We start from the raw sequence: 24087 nt of genomic DNA, 5'->3' as shown, positions 1-24087 counted from the left end.
CAATCTGTTGTTTTGACAGAGGAAACTGAAGACCCAAAATTACAATTTTTTTTTAAATGTTTCAAACTTTCCCTCACAGCTGAGCCCTTCCTAGATATACACAAAACATTTTTGTGGTGAAGTAACCCCCTTAACAACAATACCACAAGTGTTTGCTTTCCCACTCCAAAAATCTATACGTGCAGAAAGAAAATGAAGCTTGGCTATGTAGTATCAGACATAATTACCAGCTGTTGTATTAGTACTGAATGCATCTCCCAAGAGGAGTGGGAACATCACTCCAAAATTATTTCCTGAAATGGCCAATATGTAATTTCCATTCTTTAGAAAATCTGGATATGGCAGTAGCTGGGATGCATTAGCAGGGTATTTGCTTACAAAGAGGCAGTTTCATCTAAATCAGTTGACTGGCAACTCCCAAGCACAGCACGGATTCAACAATTCACTGTTTGCCAACAACATCCCTTGAAACCACTTCCAGCTACACTACAAAGACATCCAACTGCACATCAAACCTCACTGCAAGGCAGCAGCAGGATTTACCTCCAAAATACTGCAGGCAGTTAATTGGGGCTTTTACATCTTAAATACCTTCAGTATTATAAAGCTAAGTAGCAGTTAATACTTTTTTTTCTGAAATAGAATTTGTATTCCAAAATTTGTTTCACAATTATTAGCTTTATAAAAATTATTATTTCAAGTGCTTAGAATGAAATAGCCTCTGTATTAAACCTGACCATAAAAGAAAATTGAATGTAATTAATGTTTGTAATGGTTTCTGTCTTTGTTCTTCTCCCTTCATTTTTCATCTAGCTCAACAAGCACCTATTAGCCTTTGAACATTCATATCACCGAATTATCAAGCACTAAAACTCAAGAAATATGCAAAATGTACAAAATTCCAAACAGAATATGTGAAAAGTAGTTTGCATGTGCCTCTTAAGTATGGTAAATGCTGATGGCAAATTTTAAATGCTACCACAAATTGTATACCTCTAACAACTAGTAACTGTTTAAAACATTCATTTCATATATTCCAAATGATGGAAATGTAAACTGCAGTCATAATCCTAAAAGCTCCAGGTTGAAAATCAAGGATAATGCGAATTTCCTGTACCTCCCAAGTGTATAATTTATTAAAATCAACCAGAAATTTAGTAGTAATGTTCATACCCATATCTGAAAGTTACTGTCTCTGAAGTCTGGGAAAATCTTTGGTTTTTTCCGTCCACTCCTCCTAATTAGAAAGAACACTACTGAATAATTTCAGCACTGCTATAGCTTTGTATGACAGAACTCTGGTTTTACCTTTCCAAGCATTCTCCCAAGGAAGTAGTAATGTCGGGCGAACGAGTCTCCAACGAGCATCTGTGCAGCAGGGTTAGGGTAAAGCAGACCCTCATTGGTGGTCTTAAAAAAACCCTGGTTAGGGTTAAATCCTGATTTGAGGAGTTCATTCAGAAATTCTCTGAAAATTCCACCACCATCAATACCAGCTTCATCAAGACCGTGTGCGTTAAGCAAGTGAACACGAATGCGCTTTTTTAGGTCAGGTTCTGCAGGGGAAGGAGAGAGACAAACTCAAATGCAATTGTCTGCTTCAGTTTTGTATGGATAAAAACACATGTAACTATGCACACAAACTATATATCCTAGAATAAAATCTGACCTAGTAAACAGTAGCAAAACTTATTACTGGCTTAAATTTTGGAATATTCAGTTTGTGAAACACTCATTTTGTAGAAAAGATATTGTCTTAAGAGTCATTAAAAAAAGAAGTGGATAATATCGCAAGTAGGGGAAGAAAAAAAAAATCCTACAAAATATTAAGAGACCTAGGAATAACTTGAAAAATGTATTTATACAAAATGTTATGAGTTCAAGATCATACAGATTCACACGAATATGTGATTTAATTCAATGTAGTAAAATTTATAGCACTACATCCCATTAATAAAAGGACCCCTGCACTATTATCAGACACATTGAATCAAGCAAATCCTGTTCAGTCCATTAGTATTTCTTGGCCAAGATTACTCAAGCAGATAATATCTAATGAATTACACTGAAAAATATATAAATTACAATTATTTGGACAAGCAAATGGGAAGAAAAGCACCAAAAAATAGGTAAGAGATCATTTGGACTGCAATAATCAGAAATAATATGGGTAAGAATTGCTTCTGTAAAAACAAGGACATTTAACTTTTAAGAACTTTCACATATCAGAGCTGATATACCTACAGCATACCAGTCAAATAAACAAATATGGAATGACATGGTAAGAACAATAAAGTGTTGTAACAAGCTGATAACTTAACTGCTAACCTACCATTCTCATAAGAAAGTTTATCATAAGCATCTTCATAAATATAATTTCTTCTGATAGTGACATTAATTCCATCCAAAAATGGGCCATCTCCTTGAACTTCCTGTTTATCAGCATAGATCAGTCTTTGAAAAATCTGTTTAAATGAGTGAAAAGAGCAATCATGTCATTGTGCAGATCTAAATATTCAATGAGAGATGGTTCTTCACTACTGTTACTGTCCTTTGAGCTGCCTCTGGCACTCACTTTCAAGTTATTTGTCTTCTCTCTCATTGAGCTGCAGAAACTTAATACTGAGCCATGACCCATGGAAGGAGAGGAGGGGACAGAAATGCAAAGAACTTTCTTGTGCTAAGATAACATCCTCAGTTCTTTCTACAATGAAGAAGCACATCTACAGACATTGTGCCAGTGTTTCAAATTTCTTCTCCCTAACTCTCAGAGGTCTGAAATGTAAAGTATTCAAACACCAATGAAAAATGCCCCATGAGTATTTCACACGCACAGAGCTTATTTTCAACACTGGTAAATAATTTTTTGTTGCCATTTCCAATGGTCAGGAACAGTCTCAGTAATAAGAAAATAGGTATCACTTCCCCTTGCATAAGCAGTGAATAAATAATTCTGATTAAAATAATGGATATTACTGCCATTAAAAAAGAACCAGAGCATCATAAAAATTCAAAACAATTATGCTAGGTGAAGTACAAATTGAACTTCACACTGTCCATTTTCAACTCTTCACAACAGGAACCTGTTCCCCTGAAGAGTAACTGTAGCTCACTGTGTTTCTATGCCAAGATGTAGCATGGGAGGGGGTTGCCTAATGTTTAATAATATTCCTTCTATACAGGGAGTGTATGCTTACTATATTCTCTCTTGCCATCATTCCCATACTCAATAAATAGTCTAGCACATTTTCCAAGGGATATAACCTCCCAGTAATAAATCAGACCATTTTTAATGAAAAAGATTAAGTAAGAGTCTGCAGGGATTTTTAAAAACAACAAATTTACCATGAAAGAAGAAATCTGACCACAACAAACAGAGTAAGGTCTCAAATCTACTGTTTTTATGTGCAACTGTTGCTAGTGGAGAAGATGCTTTCCAACCAGGAAGATTACAGTACAGACAAAGCAGGAATCTTTCCTAAGGTACACAGCAGGAAAACAAGAGAAAATAGTCCTAAGCTGCAGAAAGAGAAACAAAGGATGGACACAAAGAAAAAAGTTCATCATGGGAGTGATTAGGTATTGGAAAAGGTTACATAAGAGTTTGTGAAATCTCCATTTCTGGAGATAGTCAAAACTCATGTGGACAAGTCGTTTTGCATGCTGACCTAAGTCTGAAGTTATTCTTGAGTGAGGAAAGATGTGAACTAGAGTACCTCCAGAGGTCCCTTATGACCTAAATTTTTTTACAGTTTTATACCATCAAGACATGTAGTCACAGGCACTTTTTTTATGTACAGAGCATGAGAATATGCTCATCACCACTCTCCTTCCTGAAGCAGGCCTAGATACAGTTTATTAATTATTGTTACCCAACTCCAGATGGAAAAAATCACCTGGTATTACATCTCACAGCAAAATTCGTTTTGGTACTGACTCTGACTCCCTACATAACCCAATGTTCATAGATATGTTAATCCTGAAAATGTGATCTCTAATGCACAAGTGAAGCATTTGCAATGACTTCAGGCAAATAGAGAAAAACAAGCAAGGCTGACCAAAGTATGGCCTAAGGAGGTGAGAAGCAAGGCACTGCTACAAATTGGATTCATTACCTCCCACAGACTGAAAGGTGCACCCCAATGTGCCTTAAGGCTGAAGGGGAAACCATTCCCTGGGGCCAGAAAGCTGAAGAGCTTACCATGGAACTGGACTCTGCAATTGCTTGTTAGAGTATCTGTTATCTGGTAAGTCAAGGTAAAAATGGCATGAGGGAGTCAGAAAATGAAAAGGCATATGAACAACCCCCACACACAAGGAGCATTGAGTTTACCATAATAAATTACAGAGCAATAGACAGCAACTGACCAAAAGGAAAAACAACCCTTATTATGGTCATGGTATTTTCTTCCCTTATTGCAACTTGCTCTGTAGAGGCAGTGGGAGACTCCAAGGAATGCTGACTCCCACTGTTATACAAAAAGGACTGTATCTATTTGTTCCAAAATACAGTGTAACAGGATCTCCTTCTTTGAACTACAGAAGTTCAGTTGTAGCTTTATCCCTATCTCCAAGCTCTCATGCCATTGTTACTTCAGTTTTTGTGATGAAAGCACACAAGGTTCTATGAATTCCAATTGCACCAAAAAAGGCTTTATGAATTCTAAAAACATAACATGTATGCATCTCAACACAGCTTTAAGAAGTCCAGAGGCTGGAAGGCAGTGACTACCATGACATAGAGATCCTTGCTTGAGATCAGTTCCTATCATTTCCCTGTAAGCCTAGTGAGGGATTGCCATACAGTAATAAAATGTTTTGTTGAAATAATTGTTTCACAGAAGCCTGAGAAAAAAACCACACATTTTCTATCAAAGCTGCCTCTGTCTGTTTTGACAAAAAAAGACTGACTTTCCCTATGGAATTACTCTTCATTCCCTTGATGGTGTCTTGAAACATAACATTTCCAAGACAATTTAGAGAGCAGTTTTTAAATAACTGACATTGTTGAAAACTAAACCAGTTTAAAAAAAATGTGCTTAATAGAAAATAAAGCTTTAAGAATATTTATGATGCAAACTGAAATAGGTACTAGAACTAACAATTACACATATAAAATCTCAAAAGCATTCAAAAGCAAATCCAATCAATCAAGTATAAGAATCTTGCAATACACTCTATTAAAGTTCAGCTACTCAGCTATGAACGCAGGAACTTAATCTCTAGGTGTTAATTTCCTCAAATGGAGATCCATAATCTCATTTGGAGCAAACCCACCCGTGCTGCCGAGTCTCCAGCTGTGCCCCTGCACTCTGGTACACGACACAACTGGCCGGTGCTGTGCCACCACAAGAGGGTGTGCAATCATGTAGAGCCATCTCTGCCGGGACTGCAGACTGCTCTCGGCTGTCAGAATAAATGTTCCTAACTTCACTGCAAATATTATTAAGGGCAACACAAGCAGGAGAGTAAGAGAGAAGTCAGTAACTTCAAATGTTCAGTTGCTGCATGAGTACTGCAGAAAAACAGTGCAGACTGTCATATCCTTCTGTAGGGAATCTATCCAGTTTCTACTTCACTAAGTGCCCTTTTTACTATTAAAACAAAAAACTAAAAACATCAATTGCATATTAAATTAGAAATTAGGTACCTTTACTCTTTCTTCAAAAGGAACTACAAAAGGTAGCTCTGTCAGAATTGCAAGCTGTCGTTCTTCAGATACAGAAAGAGGTGCTGGTTCCAAACCCACTTAAAATAGAAATAATAACTTTAAAATTTTTTGAAATAACATTTTTTAAAACAATTTATTTTGTATCAAGTGACTCAATCTACATTGTACAAAATACATACATTAAAATAGTTTATTTACTACATACTCACTCAAAGCCTTACCTTTCTTTAAACATTAGTTGCTACAGGCAAACTAAAATATAAGTTGTGAAAACATACAAAACAAAATGCATATAAAAACATGTACTTCTGTATCCCTATTTTATTCAGAAAAAAAAATTCTTATTGACATTTTAGCTTAGGAATTAGGAAAAGGTGCACGATATAAGACAATTAGCAACTGTGATAATTTAGAATTTTCATTGCAGAAATATACAATATGCCTATTCTGATGCTCAGAATAGTTTACATTTATTGTGCTTTCAATTACATCATCAAGTTTCAATCAAGTCATTTTAGGTAAAAACATTAAGAATTAAACCAAATCTAAGGAAACCAACAGAAAAAGATAACATTCATTTCCATGAGTTTTCTCTCTTAACAGCAACCACATTAAATCCCAGTGACTGAAGAAACAATGAAAACATCATCAAGAACCTGTATAATGTATTTAAGACAAAAATCTTGGAGAATTCAAGGAGCCACAGCAGAGAGGCTCATTCATGCAGCTCCCAAACTACTGTGCAGCTCCTTTGAACTCACAGAGTATTTTTAGGAACCAACTTAACTTTTGGTAATGCACAGTAGAAATGACAATCCTACTCTAACTTTATGGGAGGAAACTCAGTTGGTGAGCACATATCTGACTGTAAATTAATTAAGTGCAGTCAGTATTGCTCACTAACAAGCCACTGTGGCCAAAGGTCCACCTGACTTCAGTTTACAGAGATAACAACACCCACAGTTCCTTGGTTGTTTCATTTTCATGTTTAATAACCACCTCTAAAAAAAGACTCCAGAGCCTGGACACACAGAGTGCATTACCAAATAAGTAAATGCTTCATGTCACTACCCAGTCTGAAAGTTTTTTATTAGTTTTAAGGTCTTTTATTTGGCTTCTACCCATGGTGACAAGCATCTCCTGCAATCTTCTGGACCAAACGCTTCAATGTTCTTTTTTGTTTGTTTTTTAAATCCTCAAAGCACTTTAAGTAGGGATATTTTAAGCACCAATTTAATAGGATATGACCCTAAACATCACTAATCTTGATATATATTCATTGGGAGCAGGTTTCAACATTGCCAGCCTTTGGAATTTCTAATAAAATGCTGATTTGTGATTACCTTTAGCTTACTTAGTAAACATTTTTAATTAAAGTCAATGTATGAAGCCTATTAAGCTAACAGTTAAAATCATTTTAAATGGAAAGTGCATGTACAGCAAAGGTAAACTACTACATGACTTCGACAGTTCAATTATTTCAGTCAATTAGTCAATTTTATCTGCATTTCTCCATCACAGCTTCCTTCTTTAAAGAGAAATATGGGATGGAGTCATCAATACAGAGGGCATTTAGAACTCACAAGTCTGCCATTTAAGTAAATGAAAAAGCACAAATAAACATGACCATATGTGATTCAGCAGTACTTTCATGCTAATTGGCTTTAACCCATATGGAGTCAAGAGGGATTAAACAAGTCATGTGCACAAGGTTACCTGCCTGTTTTCACACATTCATGTTGACTGCACTTTCTTTTTAGCCTTTGTATGAAAACGAGGTTTACATGAACACACTGTGCCATCTTTCCACACCATCTTGCCTCCAACACACCTCTTGAGTTCATCAGCTGAACTTCAACTTTGACAGAGGATAGGAGATTCAAAAATACCAAGTTACTGTGAAAATTTTCAACAGGCCAGAGAGGAGAAATTCCTTTAGCCTGAATACAGGCACAGCCAGGAGAACACACAGTGCTCAGTGTGCCAGCTCACCTGGAGCAGCCAGGAAAAGGAGGACACACAGCTGCTCACACTAGCACAGCACAGACACTCCTTATCCCCCAACTGCCCACACCAGGAGAGGCATGGAATGGAGGGAACTGGGGCCATTTGGGGAAGGAAGACCTGGCAGAGAGGCTCAAGGTAGTATACGTGTGAGGGCAAGGAGAGCAGGAGAATGTGGAAGGGATAAATGTGGAATAGGTTTGGCAGTGGAGAACATCCAGACAGTATAAACAGCTGTGGGGAGTCATGTTGGTCAGTGAAAGAAACAAGGATTGCTGATGTGGAGAAGTGGTGACTTCCAAAGAAAAAAACTAAACTGGAAAAATATATAATCAATAATTCTCAGCAGTACTTAAACTGAGCCTCCTAGTTATTATCTGGCAACTACACTAATAAGGTAATCAAAATAAGCTTTTACCATCATAGCTACTCAAAAATAATCACTAGAAATCTTAAAGTTTCAACCCTGGCCAAAACTCTTAATTCTGTACAACCCTACAGAAGCTTTCAAATGCTACAACCTCTCCATGATCTACTGGATCTGGCTAAACTAACTCAAGCAGATTGCATTATCTTGACAGAGAGTAAGGACTTCTGTAGATGAATCGTTTTGCTGCTTAAAGGCCCCATTTTAAATTCATTGTTAATTCTGCACAAGTGCCAGTGACTAAATGATTATTTTACCTGTTCACAGAGAGGTAAAATTCTAGAATAGTGAAGCTGAAAAGGTATGAAGAGCTGGATGAAACAGACTGTCTAAATGAGAAAGCATATTGGAACAATCTAGTATAAATTTATCCTGACTGCTAAGTTTGTCCCACTCTCTAATCTTTCTCTGCAAGTTCCATAAAATCCTGGTATTTTGAGTAATTCAGAGGTTTACATTTCTGCCTTAGCTAATTAGACACAATATTTATAAACAGGAATTAATATTTACCATGCAAAGCCTGTTTGCTACAATTTAATATGTAACAAAAATGTTTATAGTATACAGTAAAAGCAAAATCTCAATGCCTTGCATCTTCTGCAACTGTATTCATTTTCTGTTCTATGCAACTGCATTTTATACATATTACTACATATTTATACATTATTTAAGAACACATCCTTTCCCCTCAATGCTAGTGGAAGCTTGGGCAAAGAAATTATTAAATAACATGACGTACTATAAAGATATACACACATGCATACAAGAACACAATTTTTAAAAATATCTTAACCAAAATTATGAAAGATTGTCTTGCTTTTGGTTAGGAAGATTTTACTGCAAAATACTCAACTGAGTTCTACAAAAGACAGATTTCTTTGCATGAGGCAATCTCTTATTTTGACTTAGTACAGCTGAAATTGCATGGACAGTGTCTTACCATCCAAAGTAGACTGCAGTGGTCCTATTCTCCCCATCCTCCTGACTCTCCAGACGTGTCTGGCTGATGGCACATACAGCTGTGTGACCTCACAAATTAACAGGATTTCAGAGTTAAACAGGACCTAATCACACATTACAACTTACTGCTGCATAGTAAACACACAGAGTTGTCACATGCAGGAGTGTCTGAACACCTCAACATCTTCATTTCTGCTAATCCCTCCTTACACTTGTGCATTACAGGAGAGATGCATAATTAACAACAGTACAATATAAAGCCCCTGTATTTAAAAATACACACAATGTTACATTCCGTTCTGGTATTTAGGACACTAGAGAGCTGATTTTGAATTTTGTGATATCAAATATTCTGTTTGTTTTGTACTGAGCATGTGTCATGATTCAAAAGAATCTAGTCCACAGCAGGTATCTGCTTTTTCCTTTTGCACACACATATACACTTTTTGAGATCAATCTCCTTTTTTTCAAAAGATCTTAGAAAAAGAAAGTCACTTCTAGGTGAGGTAAGTACAGAAAATGCTGCTGAATTTTCCTCTATTTTGGAAGATAATTTTCCCCGCTATAGAGCAGTTATTTAATTCAGCTTTTTTACTATGAGAAAATGCAACTAAATGCTACCAGGTGTCCCATTCTCCTCTGCTATAAATACCAATGCTTTACACTCTTACACTGTAGGGCAAGTTGCCCTTTATGGACTGGAAATGTGCTTTAACATACAAGTTTCTTAACAGATGCCAGACTCCTACATTAAGAAAAGCAACATTATTCCAGGTTTTAAACCATATGATCTGTGCAATGTCAACATCACTAATACTGTCAGGAATCAAACACTTTATCACTGAAAATCTGGCACCTGTAAGGCTTTGTGGAAAAGGATATGACTCTTACCTTATCTGCTTTAATGTTTTCTTGTTCTGAGAGCCAGTGATTTGGTGGACAGAAATTTCTCCTTGTATCCCTAGATTTCAACATTTTCACTAAGTTTGTGATGACCTAGGTGTCAGAAACACACACATTCAGTATACATTTAGCACTGTGAATGAAATTACATAATAGACAAAGAAAAAGCTTGTTTTTAAAAAAACAGTAACATATAAAATTGCCACTTATTTTTAACTCACAAAAACTTGCCGTTAGACTTAAATACCTTAGAATGAAATTAAGTAATCATGGTTCACTTGCAAGACATCAAAAACCTTGTCTTATTAAAGTCTCATTCCAAAATCTAGGAACAAGGACTACATAGGATTTAGCAGTACTGCACACCTAAAGTGCTACATGCCAGTTCAAGGAAGCCCAAACAAATTATCAACATTAAATTACTTATTTAAATAAAATTACACTAAATCAAGTATACACACAATGTATATCAGGTATGGATATAATGTTCTTTTTTATCTTCCTATCAAAATTGAGAGGCTGAGAAAAATCGTTATCATGGTCACTAGGGTATCTTTGCAATTTTAGCGTTTTTCCTGGCAGTTTCCTCCCATACAGAAAAAAAATAAAATTGAGTAGAGAAACCAAGTTAACAAATTCTCCACCTCAAGCAGAACTGCCATACTCAGCTGCATGCCTTCTGTCCAAAGCAGAATCAAGTTCACCCCCACTACATAAAACATAATTAAGTGGAATCAATACAATAGTAAATTACTAGGCTAAAAAGACATTATCACTGCTACAATGAAGAGCCATCTGTTTGGTAACTTCAAAGTACAGCACTTGAAAAATGAGTAAGAAAAAAACTGTACACTTTTCTGAAATAATCTTGCTAAAAGACACCCTTAGTAGACAGGTGTCAACAGTAACAAAGTTCAGTGGGCTTTCTACAGGATTCTGTGTCTAGATGCTACACAAAAGAGCTTTTAACATCCAGTTTTTAAGGTAATGTCTTTATTCAAGACAGAACAAATAATGCTATTAAGTGAACTGTCTGATTACATGGGAATTTTCATCACCTTTCCCTTATAAAATTTCCCTTATACATGAATCACTGAAGTCTCTCTGGTCCCATTACCAATGTAAGTGAGGCAAACATTATTAAAAACTAAAATAAAATCAGAAAATACTATCCACATGAAGACCGTTAAAATACAGTATTTTACAAACAGCTAAAGAAACCTTAAAGGAAGCTGAATCAGATTAGGTGAAACTGCAGTTTCTCCTGCAGAATGCATGGGTACTGAGAACACTAACCCAACTGCCACCCCAACTCAGTATTCCTTTGTAAAAATTTTCATTAGTATGTATTCTATGGAAAGGGAAGATGCACCCCAATAACAAACATTAAAAAGGGGGTTTCTTTCCAATACACTGTCCACTGCAAGCAATATTTAAAACTAAAATCCGCAAAATTAGAAACTTGATTTCACAGGATTAACTCAAGATAGTGAATTAATTCTTTTGTTTAACAAAATCCATTTTCAAATACTCATAACTTCAGATTTTCTATGGAATCGGTAACAGCTGACTATACTACTCATCATTCTACCAAGCCAAAAATGTGGGATTCTGTTGAATGAAGATATTTGCACATATACATCTTACCAAAGACCTCCAATCTGTTAGCAAATATGCACATCACTGTCAGCAGCCTCCCTGTTTCCAGATTTACCATTACTTTGAAGAAATAAACCCTATATTTGTATGTGTGTTTATATATATATATCATTTCATTCACTTCATATATACACATATGTATTTCATTAGACACCAGAGACATGGAAAATACACAAAATAAGTGAGGAGTTAAAAGAAAAAAGAGAAATTAAAAGCACAGATTATAAGGAAGTATTGTGCCTTTTTTTCCACCAGCACCTTGCAAAAGCTTTAGCAAAGATAAATCCCATATATTTGATAGATATATTTGACATAGAGCAAAAGAAAGAAAAAGCATTTTCTACTCGAATTTATAATTAACTACTATAGCTTTATTTTAATGATTTGGAAGATGGTACTGCTGCCTGTTTACTGGCAGGAAGCAATTTTGAAGCTGCTGGCAGGAAAGACTCAGTGCTACACACAGGAGCCTTCTTGATGACATTAACCTTAGCCACGTTCAATTTTTATCTGTGACAACAAACATGCTTTTGAAGAAACAAGGAAACAATGGAAGCTTTGCTATTATCTTATTTTTGGGATAGAACTGAAGCCTTTCAGATACCCTCAAGACTTGTATTTCCAATTCAGCTGATGGAAGACAACCCTGGCTCCTAAACATAGTAAGAGTTTTGACACCCAGTTTTGACAGTTCCACTACAAGTGTAATTTCAGACTGCCAAAGTGGGACAAAGTAACTCAGACCTTTGAGTGAATGACAGCAAAATATTATCACATTCACCTGAAATCCATCAACTTACACAAAGATTGATTAAGCATAACAAACTAAAGCAAACAAAAAGAAGGAGGCATGATATGATCTGCACGCATAAAAATACCCCTGGTCTGACATCTTTCGCAGAAAAAAAAGACATATTGGGGGTTTCATTAATGACCTTTAAATCAAAAGTTTATTTGGCAATTTAAAGGCAAGTAATTAAATTACATTGTGCAAACATATATTAGATCAATCTGTGCAAATTACAGATTCAGAGGTGCATTAGGACTGTGTTCAATGCAATCAAAACATTATCAGTTACTCTCACTGCTATTAATGCTTATGCTCATAAGTGAAATGTGTTGTAAAATCGGGCAGAATAGGCTGGATAGAGGCTACCTTAGACTTGTAGAATGAATAAGCATTCCTTAATTAGCCCATCAGGTTAAGTGCAAGCCTTAATGGGCCTTTCCTAAAGTCTAGCATGACATCTTTCTCCAAACATGGCCAAGAAGAAAGTTCCATTAGCAATATTAATACAAGCTTAGTTGATCATTTTCATTCAATTAACTTCTTTCAATTAAATAGATAGCTTGACAAAAGCAGTGATAAAAGACCTGAAGAGACAGCTGATGACTCCAACTGAACATTAGTGTGCGAGAGGTCGCCAGTATTAAACAGACTGTAAATCTAGCATTCAATTTGGAAAATGCATTTCTTCTGCTCCCACTTCTTTAATGAGCAATTTTAGCTGACTAGATGTGTTTGCTGCAGAATTTTCATGACAAGTCAAGCACTTCTTTTTTTCAGCAACAGTTATATCAGGGTTTTTTTTTTTTCATGCCATTTTCAGCTTCTAGTAACCCATGTCTTAGCTAGGATGCCATGGATAAAACCAGCAGAAAAACAGTGGTAGATATCCAGAAAGAACATACATTAAATTCACATTTGCTAAGTCAGATTCACCTTCCCTTTAGTATTCCAGTAAACCCAAAATGAGGAATACCAAAAGGTTCTGGGAGAATACCAAAAAAACCAATACAGCATGGTACCAGTATAGTAAAGTCTTGTAACACAGAAGTACCTGAGTAATCATGAGCTTTTGTTAGAAATTCACACCTTAATTTAGAATTAAGCACCTTGGTTAATGGGACTCCAAGTTAAACCCCATATTTTACACAGTAATTGTTTTATAAACAAGATAAGCAAGAAAATTAAGAGTTGACTGAAGGAAAAAAATAACGTTACAGTTATCAGAATTTGGTTACTTGAAGTTTAGCATCTATGCCAAGCAGCAATCTTCCTAAATCCATATTACTTGTTGCAACAGAAATAAAATTAGAGAAAAAAATCTAATTTCATATCTTCAGCAGAATAATAAAAATTTTATTCAGCTATGTTCTGAAAATCAACACAATTTACCTTGAATAACTGAATCCACCTTTTCTGTTCTGTCTGTATACATTGCTGCATTTCTGTGTTTTTTGTTACTCCAACACTTTGAAATGCTGCAATATATTCCTCACGAACCTCTGGTTTGGTTTCTGGGTAAGCCAACTTTATGATTCCTAGACATGCATCTCGAAGGCAGCGCGAGAGTATTACAAGCTCTTCTAGTGTAAAAGGCATCATTGATGATTGTCTTTGACCTACAACTATATGAAACACAAGCTTAAGTTTCTTTAAATTACTTTTAAAAACCCTAATTATTTAATTCAACTTTAATATTCACACAAGTAATCTAGAGAAAAGAAACATCACCCAAAAAAAAGAATGAGTAAACATTTAGAAAGTAATGAGTAAACATTTAGAAACATCACCCAAAAAAAGAATGAGTAAACATATAGAAAGGAGATCAAATCTTGGGATTGTGTGTAGGCACAATTATTTTAATTACAATATCCTCTTCATCTCTTTTGTGATTCCTGCTAAGTTAAATTTATATATTAAACTGCAGGTTCAGTCCAGAAGAATTTTGCTCTCTTCACTAACTCATTAAAAATTATCATGATTAAGAACTTCCATATCAGACCTTGTGTAAAGCTAGGGTTCCCAAGGTGCAGACCATTAATTTTTCTCTCTTTTTTCTAAGTGCAATCACCATAAAAGAGTCAGCTGACAGCTGAGTGCTCAGGGGACCATCAGCAAGCCAGGCCAGAAGATCCTTCCTCCCACATGTCAGCAAATCATTGCCCAGGGAGCTCTCCAGCCTCACACAAAAACATTTTACAAAGCACTGCTATTTAGTATGCTCAAAACTCACCTTCTATTGGGTCACCAAAGAATTCATTATCATGAATAGAAATAAGTGAGTGACTAAACAAAGAACTGAAAAGGTAGAAGAGAGGGATAATTCGGCTAGAGTCCTCTAAAGACATTGGAGAGCCTCTTGAAATCACTTGAAGGAGTGGCACCATAGACCTTAAAATACAAAATGCAGTGTAAAAGAGAGGGTTAATAAAATACTCTATGACAGTACTACCTTCAGCTTTCTAGTACAAGAATGTGGTAGTAGCCCCAACAGCAATAAAACAATAGTGTTTTCAGTTAAAGAACTATTATTTCCAATTGCTGGAAAATAAGATTATTCTTCACAAGTTCTTGTCACTGGTACCTCAGTGTCCCCATGACAAATTAACCTGGGCATTAACTAATACAGACTGCAGGTATTTTGGAGACACAAAGCAAAGAGAATAATTCTCTGCTTGTCAGCACTGAACACATCTGCAGGTCCAGTGCCTCAGCTCCCAAGATGCTTCTGCTGCCATCTATTTCTTAACTAGTCAGAGCAGGTGTGATAAAATTCACACTAGGCATGAACCACCTGGGGCTTCAGTGTTTGTTACATTGATGCTTGTAAGAACTACAAAGTATTCAATCCATTTTAAATAAGTATTTTTTTTTATCCTGTATGATTTCCAAGATTTTGCTCAGTTTTATGAAATCACAGGAGGTAAGTAACCATATCTCTAGCTGTCCATTCCCTTTCCACTAGACAGGCTCTATTTTAACAACGAATCAGAAATGGCACAATACATACCCTGTAATCATCCGTGTAGTCATTGAAGATATCAAATACCAAAGATGCCTCAGGAATCTGGCATTAAAGGCTAAACTATAAAGGAGCCTGCAAGAAGAAGTTAAATTAATTGGGTCTTCCAAAATACTCTAAATTCATAAAACACAATGTTTCTGTAAGAACTTTTCAGTCAAGAATTTCTGAGAAATTAAAAATTTAAATTTACTTTTTCCACATGGAAGATTTTGTTCTGATCAAATGTGGTGAAAGCCCCAAAAACTGACAACCGAGAATATAAAGCCTTATACCAAAATTAAGAACTTTCATTATCTCAGCAGCAAACCATACAATATAAGTAATTTTCATTAAACCCACATTTCCAGTCTTTCATTTAATTCAACAAATATTAATAAAAATAACATAACACTGAATTAATTATCTGATACCTTTTTAATTCTAATATAGAAAATAACACCAAGCTAGTTAATAGGTCACTTCTGTGGTTCCTCTGACAGAAAAAAAACATAGTAATTTTTTTGAAAAGGTAGATTAAAATACCTTACTTTATGTCAGAACTATAGCAATTTTACTGATCTATTCAGCTTGGCAGAGAGAAATAAAACATCAATGGAACAATGTCAGGACTGCTACATGTACACTAACCCATCTGCAGACAGAAAATTGTTTATTGTTTGAAAATTTCTTACTAATTTGTATAAGTAAATGTGTAACTCCACAAGCCAGTTATACACAGGACTGACTTTAATCACATTACTTCAGACATGATTACAGTATCAAAACCTTTTTGTAGAAATGAGAAATATAAAGCTTCTGGAAACTAAAAAGTCATCCCTAGCATATTTTCTTCCCCTTGTAGGAAGCAACATATGAGACTAAATCATTTGAAACAATGTCTTCTAGGAACCAAACCAGATTTCACTGACTAAACAGTATTATTTTTCAGGTATCAAAGAACATTATTCAGTTAGTTTTTCTAGATGCTACTTTCCTAGGTCTCCTAATTAGCATGAGGAAGTAAAACAAATACTGAGATAACATCTCTCAGTGGCCAATAGTTTGGTCAAACATCAAAATTCTCTGTGACCAGGCATACAAGAGATAGGAGGCTGGGAAATGGGAGCAGGGAGGGGAGACTACCTCTTGCCAGAAAACAAAGTATTTATTGTGGACCATGTGGAAATTAAAATTTACCAGATGGCAAAAGGAAAAAAAAAGCACACATTTCATTAAAGAAAAAAAGTAAAATATCAATAAAGGCTTAAAAACATTGGAGAGTAGTTTAACTCCCACACAAGAACACCTACACACCCTCTCACAAATGCTCCTGGGTGCTGGCTGGCTGCTCCTCCTGCTTCTTCCCAGCAGCACAGCCTCAATCATGAGCCCTCAATCATCAGCTGGTCCCTTCCTCGGCTCCCAGCTCACCTGCAGCCCCCAGATGCAGCTGCACACACAGGATCTGTGCTGGGATAGAGCAGCGAGAGGCAGGCACAACTCCTCACTTAGCTCAAAGGATCGTTTCACAGGTACGGGGAGTTTTGGAAATAGACTCTAAGGCCATGCAGAAAAATGGGAAATGAAACAAGCAGCCTTGAGTTTGCAGTGTGCCTCTTTGAATTTTAAATGCACAGATCACTACATTTAAAAAGAGTTGGGAGCTTCACTTATTTCAAAGAAATTGCACATTGGGAACATTACCAAGTCCAAGTCAAATTTGAAGCAACTGCAACTAATGTCAGTTTAAGATAAGTTTTGCTGTTACATTAAATTCTATTTTAACTATGTGGGTTTTTTTGAAAAAAATTCAACCTGAATTTGATACATGAGAATTCTATTCTCTTCTAAAGTCACATTATTTTGACATTTGGTGAAAATTATGCATTAACATGTAAGGACAGCCTTATCATACCTAGATAATTTAGAATAAGGATTTGTATTTTAATGTTTAAATATCTGAATAATAGCTCCGATGTCTTGGTTTCCGAAATGAGAAACTTCCTCAGTGACCTTCAGTTTTCAGCCTCATATTTAAAATTAAAAGTAATTTGGCGCCTTGCCTTCAGGTTTCACGCAGCTTCCAAGGAAAAAGTTGTTAATTTCACAGTCATCCCTGGAAATTATGTAACAGTTTGAGCAGAAATGAACAAACATTATGGACAATGAACCTATCATAATGTAATTCATTTTTTCATTCTAGCAATATTCGGCAGTAATGAAGGGGAAAGAAGTACAAACCTTAAGAGCTTACAATAATAACCTTTGCCTAAGTTTTAGCCATTTTTATTCCATATCCGTGATTCAGGCAGTCAGTTGTAGCAACTGCTCTGTTTCATGGCTCAGTTCCAAAAATGCTGAATTAATTCAACTTTCACACTTCCCTTTCCTGAAAATCTGGTTAAGCACAAAAATGCACATTAGGTAGAAGAGCACCAACAGCCTGTTTCATTGACATGAAAGAACTGCAAATATGAAGTAAATTAATTCATCTGTTCTAAAGCTTCCATTCTAAAGTTTCTGTGCTGTGACCAGAAAACAAACACAGAACAGCAAACTGAACATAGAATGGTGAATTGGGCCATGTGTTAAAAGAGATTTGCATTGCTAGATTCATCTGAAATTTAATCCATTGCAAAAGTAAAGATGGCAGAAAAAAACAGCTACCTTCCCACTCCAAGTACAGAAATTGGTGTTCAATGTTGAAAATGACAACCGTAACCAAAAAATACAAAAATGAAACCTACCACAAAATTCAAGGATGACTTTGGAAAGTTGCGGCTACACAAAATCAGCTGTAATAAAGTTTCAAAATTTTTGGTTTCACACTGACCAAAAAAAAGCACAGTGAAAAGCAAAAAACAACTAAGCAAAAAAAACCACAACAACCTTGGAGAATCAAAATAGGTCCATATCTACCTTATTTGATCTTTTTCCTTAGCAGATAAAAGATGTTCATCTGGTTAAAAATAACCTTTGTAGGCAGACGTACATTAAAATGACAGTGCAAAAATTCCTGATAAACTGCAAAAGAGTACAGGGATGGCTTATACATCCTGAGGAAAAAGCCTTATGAATCCACAAAGTTTAGAGATCAGCTAATATAATGCTTGAGTGTCCTTACAGTCTTGATCAATTTTTCCTTTAAGAAAAAAAAAACAAAACAAAACACAAAAAGAACTAGAAATAAAAAAGATTACAGGCATTTTGATTTTTATGTAAACCTCTAAAATCTAACTCAGGGGTTTCATTCTTAATATTTGCATTATTCTAAAAAAAACCCCAAACAACTAAAGTTTAAATTCCTCATATCTGAAGGTTTTGCATTTTCTTGAAAATCTCACTGAATGCCACCAACTTCTCTATCATGAGATCATTATACAAGTTTTATGTAATGGGATTCATTAATAGATTTTCTGTAAAGTCCAGTATTAAGATTTAGCACAGTCATTTAGAAGAAAGAAACATTTCTCAGCTATCAGAAAGGGTAAACTCTTTTCAAGTGGAAAAACACACACTGACTCAACCTCAGGCTGTGATAGAGTTAAATTCACTTAGTGATTCCTGTTAAGTATCAATTTTAATCATACCAAATTAAATTATCTGTTCCCAAAAGTAAGCACATAACGATCATTTATTTAGAACCTTGTTTCTCTCTCTAGGTATCTAATTGTCCACAAAGGCCACATGATTTATGTCTACTTGCCAGATTAGCATTTTGGGCACCTCTGGTTTAAAAAAAGTGTCAAATTCCTCCTGTGCAGTGGGACAGATTAAATGACCCATTAAGCTTAATTTAGCTGAGGCACCACTACAAGTTAATTAGTTAAAGGCAAGATTTTCAGTCTAGGTCATAAATTGGACTCAGTTTCCCACTGAGACCATTTAAGTTAATGAAGAGAATACAGCAGAATGAGAGGAGCTCACACAGCCTGCGACAGGTCATTGCTGCTGGGGCAGCAGATTCTGTCGCCGCACAACTGTGAGGTGTCACAGGTATGAGACAGCAGCACAGCCACTGGTAAATGAACTGTCCTGGTCTTTAGGCTGCTTTATGCTTCTACCTCTGTTTATATTGGACCACAAACATAAAGCAATGCTTAAAAAAAGAAGATTAAAACTGCATATGCAATGATTTTGGCTTTCAGAAAAACACAGCAGTGTCAGAACGCTGCCTAAGGAAACACCCCAACAGCCCCAGGTAAAGCCTGGCCAGCTCAGCACACATATGAAGACAAACTGCTCAGATCACACCAGAGTGGCGTTTGCCAAATGTGCTGAACCACAGGCTAAGATGAGCAGTTTCAGTCATTGAGCAGCAGTGAGGAACAGGGACTGAGGAGCTGTCAGATACTGATGGTGACTGACGTCCCAGCACCAACACAGCTTCCACCACCATTCAGCACCCAGCTAATATAAATATGAAGGCTAAGGTATTAAATTACACACCAAAATATCTTACAGAAACAGAACATACTTATTTAAAGTGTATGTTTGATGAAAAAAGTCTTGCAAGTCTCTCTATAAGAACTACAGTCCAATACACGAGTTTTCTCTTTTTTTTTTAGTAACTGTATCCAATAATATGTATCAACTTCATAGTGAAAAGATTAAAGCCACATCCTTTTTGAAAACAAGCAGAACTCCCAATGGTTCCTTTATAATCAGGATTTTATTTTACACCTCTAATCCAGGTTACTGAACACAGGGTACAGGTATTTTTGTATTTTGTATTTTTTACAGGTTCTTCTTGTATTGTGACATTCTTTAATTTGGCTTGATTGCATATTTCCAGAATTATTTCAGAGTTCATCAAAATTCTTAATAACTAACCCAAAGCAATGTGTTTTTTCAGTTATCCACCTCTGAAAATTGATATCTCTACACAGACCTAGATCTATAGATCTAGATCTCTGTCTAGAACATCAGAAAATAATCTTACAGGCTTGCTCCTTTCAAAACTACATTATATTTGTGGGCATCTTGTATAGGTCTTGGTCTCTGTTACAAAACCAAGGAAAATACTGAGTTGATTCAGCAACACCAATGTTCCTAACACCACACAATATCATCATCATCAACCAAATTATAAAGGTACTGAGAAGCCTCAAAAAAATAAAAGCATTCAGCTTTAACAGAGTAACACAGGTCCCCATCTTTGTCCAAGAAGGAAAAAAACCTCAGAGATATTAAAACAATCCTGAGATATTTGTTATTTTCTCCCTTCTAAAGCCTGTGTCGATCTTAGCCCAATCTTCTTGATACTGAAAAATTATTTTCAATCATTACTGTATTTATCATCCAATTTTCCAGATTTGAAGCTTCTGTTTTCATCATTATTTTATATCACATATGTATATGCTATTAAATAAACAAAGTCTTTTTAACAACTCCTATTTTAAACCATTTGACCCAGTATGATTTCAAACACGAAACATAAGAGCACTATTATGCTCTTAGACTAGATTAAAAACAATTTGAGTTAAATTATTTTTGCATAACTATTTCAGAATGGTTTTATTAAGTAGATATACTTCACTCTGGATATTAAGTAATTTAAAAACTTCAAAGTAAGTGTAGCATCTTTCAAAAGACTATCATTAAATTTGATAAAATTATTTGGACATTTTAAAAAATCACCAGACAAATTAAAAAAGTGAAACTTAATGACAAAATGTATTTTAATTATCTTTTTAAATTCCACAAATAAGCATCATCTGTCCTTCAAAAACCACTCAAAAATTATGTTTAGAATAGCTGCTTGGTAAACTAGGCCAGGTCTAAAATGCACTGAGAATGGGACAAAAGACTGACAATTGCTGAAATGATAATCCCTGACAAACTCAGCACTTACAGCTGACTACTAAGTCAAAACTAGTAGTTAAATGTTTATTTTAATTTACCAAATATCTGTGTAAATTAATTTCATTTTGACAACAAAAGTAATTGTGCTGGTATCATTGACAGAAATCTTAGTATCTACTACTTATTTCTAAAATTCAGCTATTCAAAAGTCACCGTTTGTGAATTATTTTCTACTAGAAGATGCTGAGTAGAACTTTCATAACGCCTGAATTTCTCTAATGTGTAAATAGCTTGTTATCACAAATAATTGCAAAGACCTAACACAGCTTCTGAGAGGAAATAGATGCCATACTCATACAATTAAAGTTCAGTGACTTCTTTATTCATTAAACACCCTTTTCCACACAGTCCACCAGCAAGCCTGCAGTCAAAGCAGTGATGCATTCAAGCTCAGTAATTACTATCCAAGGCAATGTACTACTTGCAACAATAAAGCTGGCACACTAATTCAACTGCTGCTATGATCTTCAGGTCTCACATCCTGCTCTAATGCAATTAGTCTACAAAGAACTAATTACCCTAATCGAGCAATCACAGTTTCACTGACATCTTACTTCCTCTAGCAGCTATAAACACCATTGGGCTAAGATAGCACCTAATTAGTTTTCTGTATCACTGTTTACAATGCAGTTTGAATTATGTTTACAACATTCCCTGAATACTTACTTTACTACCAGCAACTACATAGGTACTCAAAACTACTTGCACCAAAACAGTGTTAATACTTATGGGTCTCAGTCTGATAATAAAAAGGTCAAAAATCTTCTCCCATTGTTCTAACATTTGTGGTTTGCAATCTTTGTAAAAGAATACTGTGCAAAGGAACATGTCCTTTATTTTCATCTCAGGTGCCAAACCCTCCCAAAACAGCAGTGATTTTCAATAGTTAGGAATTATTTTAATTTGTAGCAAGAGATTTTGGCATATACTAAAGAAGGGTGTGAACGAGTTGGTTTCAGTGCTCAGCTAGCCAGAGAGACTGGGGAATTCAGAGCACTGAAAGTTTTAAAAACAAGGGCGTCCAATTTCTACTAGAATGATACTCACACTGCCGAGGAACATGGGAACAGATAAAATGCTCAGAAGAACCTTGAGAGGGCATAGTGAATAGCAAGAAAAGTAAGCAACAATCCACTCTTTGGTTTGCCTGGAATTACTGTTAAATTCTGAAATTCTAATTTATTTCAGCTAGTTGTACAAGAAAACACATAAAAACTCCACATGGAATTTAAAACAAGTCTATCTAAGAAAATTAATTTCAGATATACTACAGGTCAAGATGACTATCCACTTGCCTGACTTTTGGCACCATCATTCGGTGTTGTACCATTAGTGTGTGGCAAATTGATGCCATCAGGGTAAAGACCTCTTCACTGGCTGAATCTCTCCAAACCATGTTCAGTAGAGTGTTTGTCTGCTGCTTTGTGTCCAATTTCTTGAGGCACTCCTCAGTTATGTACTGGACTGATATTCTCCCATCACCCTACAAACACATCAAAGGAAAGTTTCTTTTTAATGATATCCCCTTTTCAATTAAAAAATACTTCCAAATTTAACTAGAATGAAGTTTTCTTGTGCAATAAATAAAACAGAAGGACATATGTATATCCAAGTTTTTTAAAATACAAGATCCAAGAGCCAACTTAAAGCCCCAGGCAGGTTAAGCGCTGAGCTTTGAAGAGCATCCTTCACTGAGGCCAGCAGAAATACTGCCTTTACTACAAGTATGCTCTGTAACACTTGCATACAATTAGGCAAAATCTCTAACTGGCATGAAACATGTGAATAATCATCTCTTCTCTGCTGACATCAGTCAGCATTGGACATGAAATCCAGAAATGGATGTTGACTTTAAATTCCTTTATAAGTAGTATTTTCACATTTAAAATTCTTGGGTTAACAAATGACAACAAACTTCAGGGTGGTCAGTACATGTCTGTGTAGTACCAGCAGTGTGTGAAGAGGAATGCTTTCTCTTGGCATGCAACTGAGTCCACCTTAACCTTTTCCTAATTTCCTGTCTTTATCTTACCCCCAACTGAGCAAAGCTGTCAGGCTCATTGAAGGACAAGTTAACCAGTTATAAATTTTTAAGAAAGAGGGTTCCCCACCCACACACCTTTTTTTTCCAATGGTAAGACAGGCATGCATGAAAATATAGAATACATAAAAAAAAAAAAAAATCACAGGAGAAACCATATTGCAATAAAGAATATTATTAATATAAAGTCTCCTCAGAGCAGTTTTTTCTAATTTATGAATTAGTGTAAATTATCTGTGAACAGAAATTACTGCTTTGTTTTGACCTAATCACCTCCTAAGCATCACCGATCTCTAAGCCACAAGCAGAATCTGCCAATATTTACATTGCACACAGTGTGTGTGCCTGGCAAAGAAAGTATTTTATTCACACTACACTGGTAAAGATGTTGGTGTGACAGCAGCACATGGCATCTAAAAACACTCAAGTAAAGTGCTGCAATTAGTCCCTGGCAGCATGGTTCTTCCTCAGTTTTTTTTTAATAGACTTTAAATATGGTGAAATTTCTCACTTTCTAGAAGAAAAGCATGCACACTATGTCCTTTAAATGGCTGTGTCTTCTGAAAGATTACATAAAGGCCAGTAAGAAACTGCTGAATTTACATCTGTCCAACTTTGGTTGGCCCAAGCCTTGATATGAGTAAGCACAGATTTATTCTATTTCTAAGTTTAAAATATAGTGAAGAAGTTCTATGTATAACAGTGTCTCTATGTCTTATTACAGAAAGCAGGTGTTGGTTTCCCTTTTGAGGGCTTTTGAGTTAGT

The 24087-nt window shown here is 35.6% G+C and overlaps 1 protein-coding gene across 2 annotated transcripts in view; it reads right to left on the bottom strand.

Annotated features, from left to right (window-relative positions):
- UBE3C (ubiquitin protein ligase E3C) overlaps positions 1–24087 on the bottom strand; it is a 69790-nt gene that overhangs the window by 25101 nt on the left and 20602 nt on the right. For both annotated transcript variants that reach the window (XM_002190902.7, XM_072925318.1), the window contains 9 exons: positions 22576–22763; positions 15422–15508; positions 14645–14802; positions 13804–14036; positions 9954–10058; positions 9043–9130; positions 5651–5748; positions 2333–2465; positions 1309–1556 (listed from right to left, as the gene is read on the bottom strand). In XM_002190902.7, the coding sequence (XP_002190938.1) occupies positions 1309–1556; positions 2333–2465; positions 5651–5748; positions 9043–9130; positions 9954–10058; positions 13804–14036; positions 14645–14802; positions 15422–15508; positions 22576–22763 (1338 nt within the window). The remainder of the gene's footprint in view (positions 1–1308; positions 1557–2332; positions 2466–5650; positions 5749–9042; positions 9131–9953; positions 10059–13803; positions 14037–14644; positions 14803–15421; positions 15509–22575; positions 22764–24087) is intronic.

This window comes from Taeniopygia guttata, chromosome 2 (assembly GCF_048771995.1).
Source record: "Taeniopygia guttata chromosome 2, bTaeGut7.mat, whole genome shotgun sequence".
In the NCBI taxonomy this organism is placed as follows: domain Eukaryota; kingdom Metazoa; phylum Chordata; class Aves; order Passeriformes; family Estrildidae; genus Taeniopygia; species Taeniopygia guttata.
The sequence above is the reverse complement of the archived record's forward strand: the minus strand, read 5'-3'. Positions and strand labels throughout refer to the sequence as shown.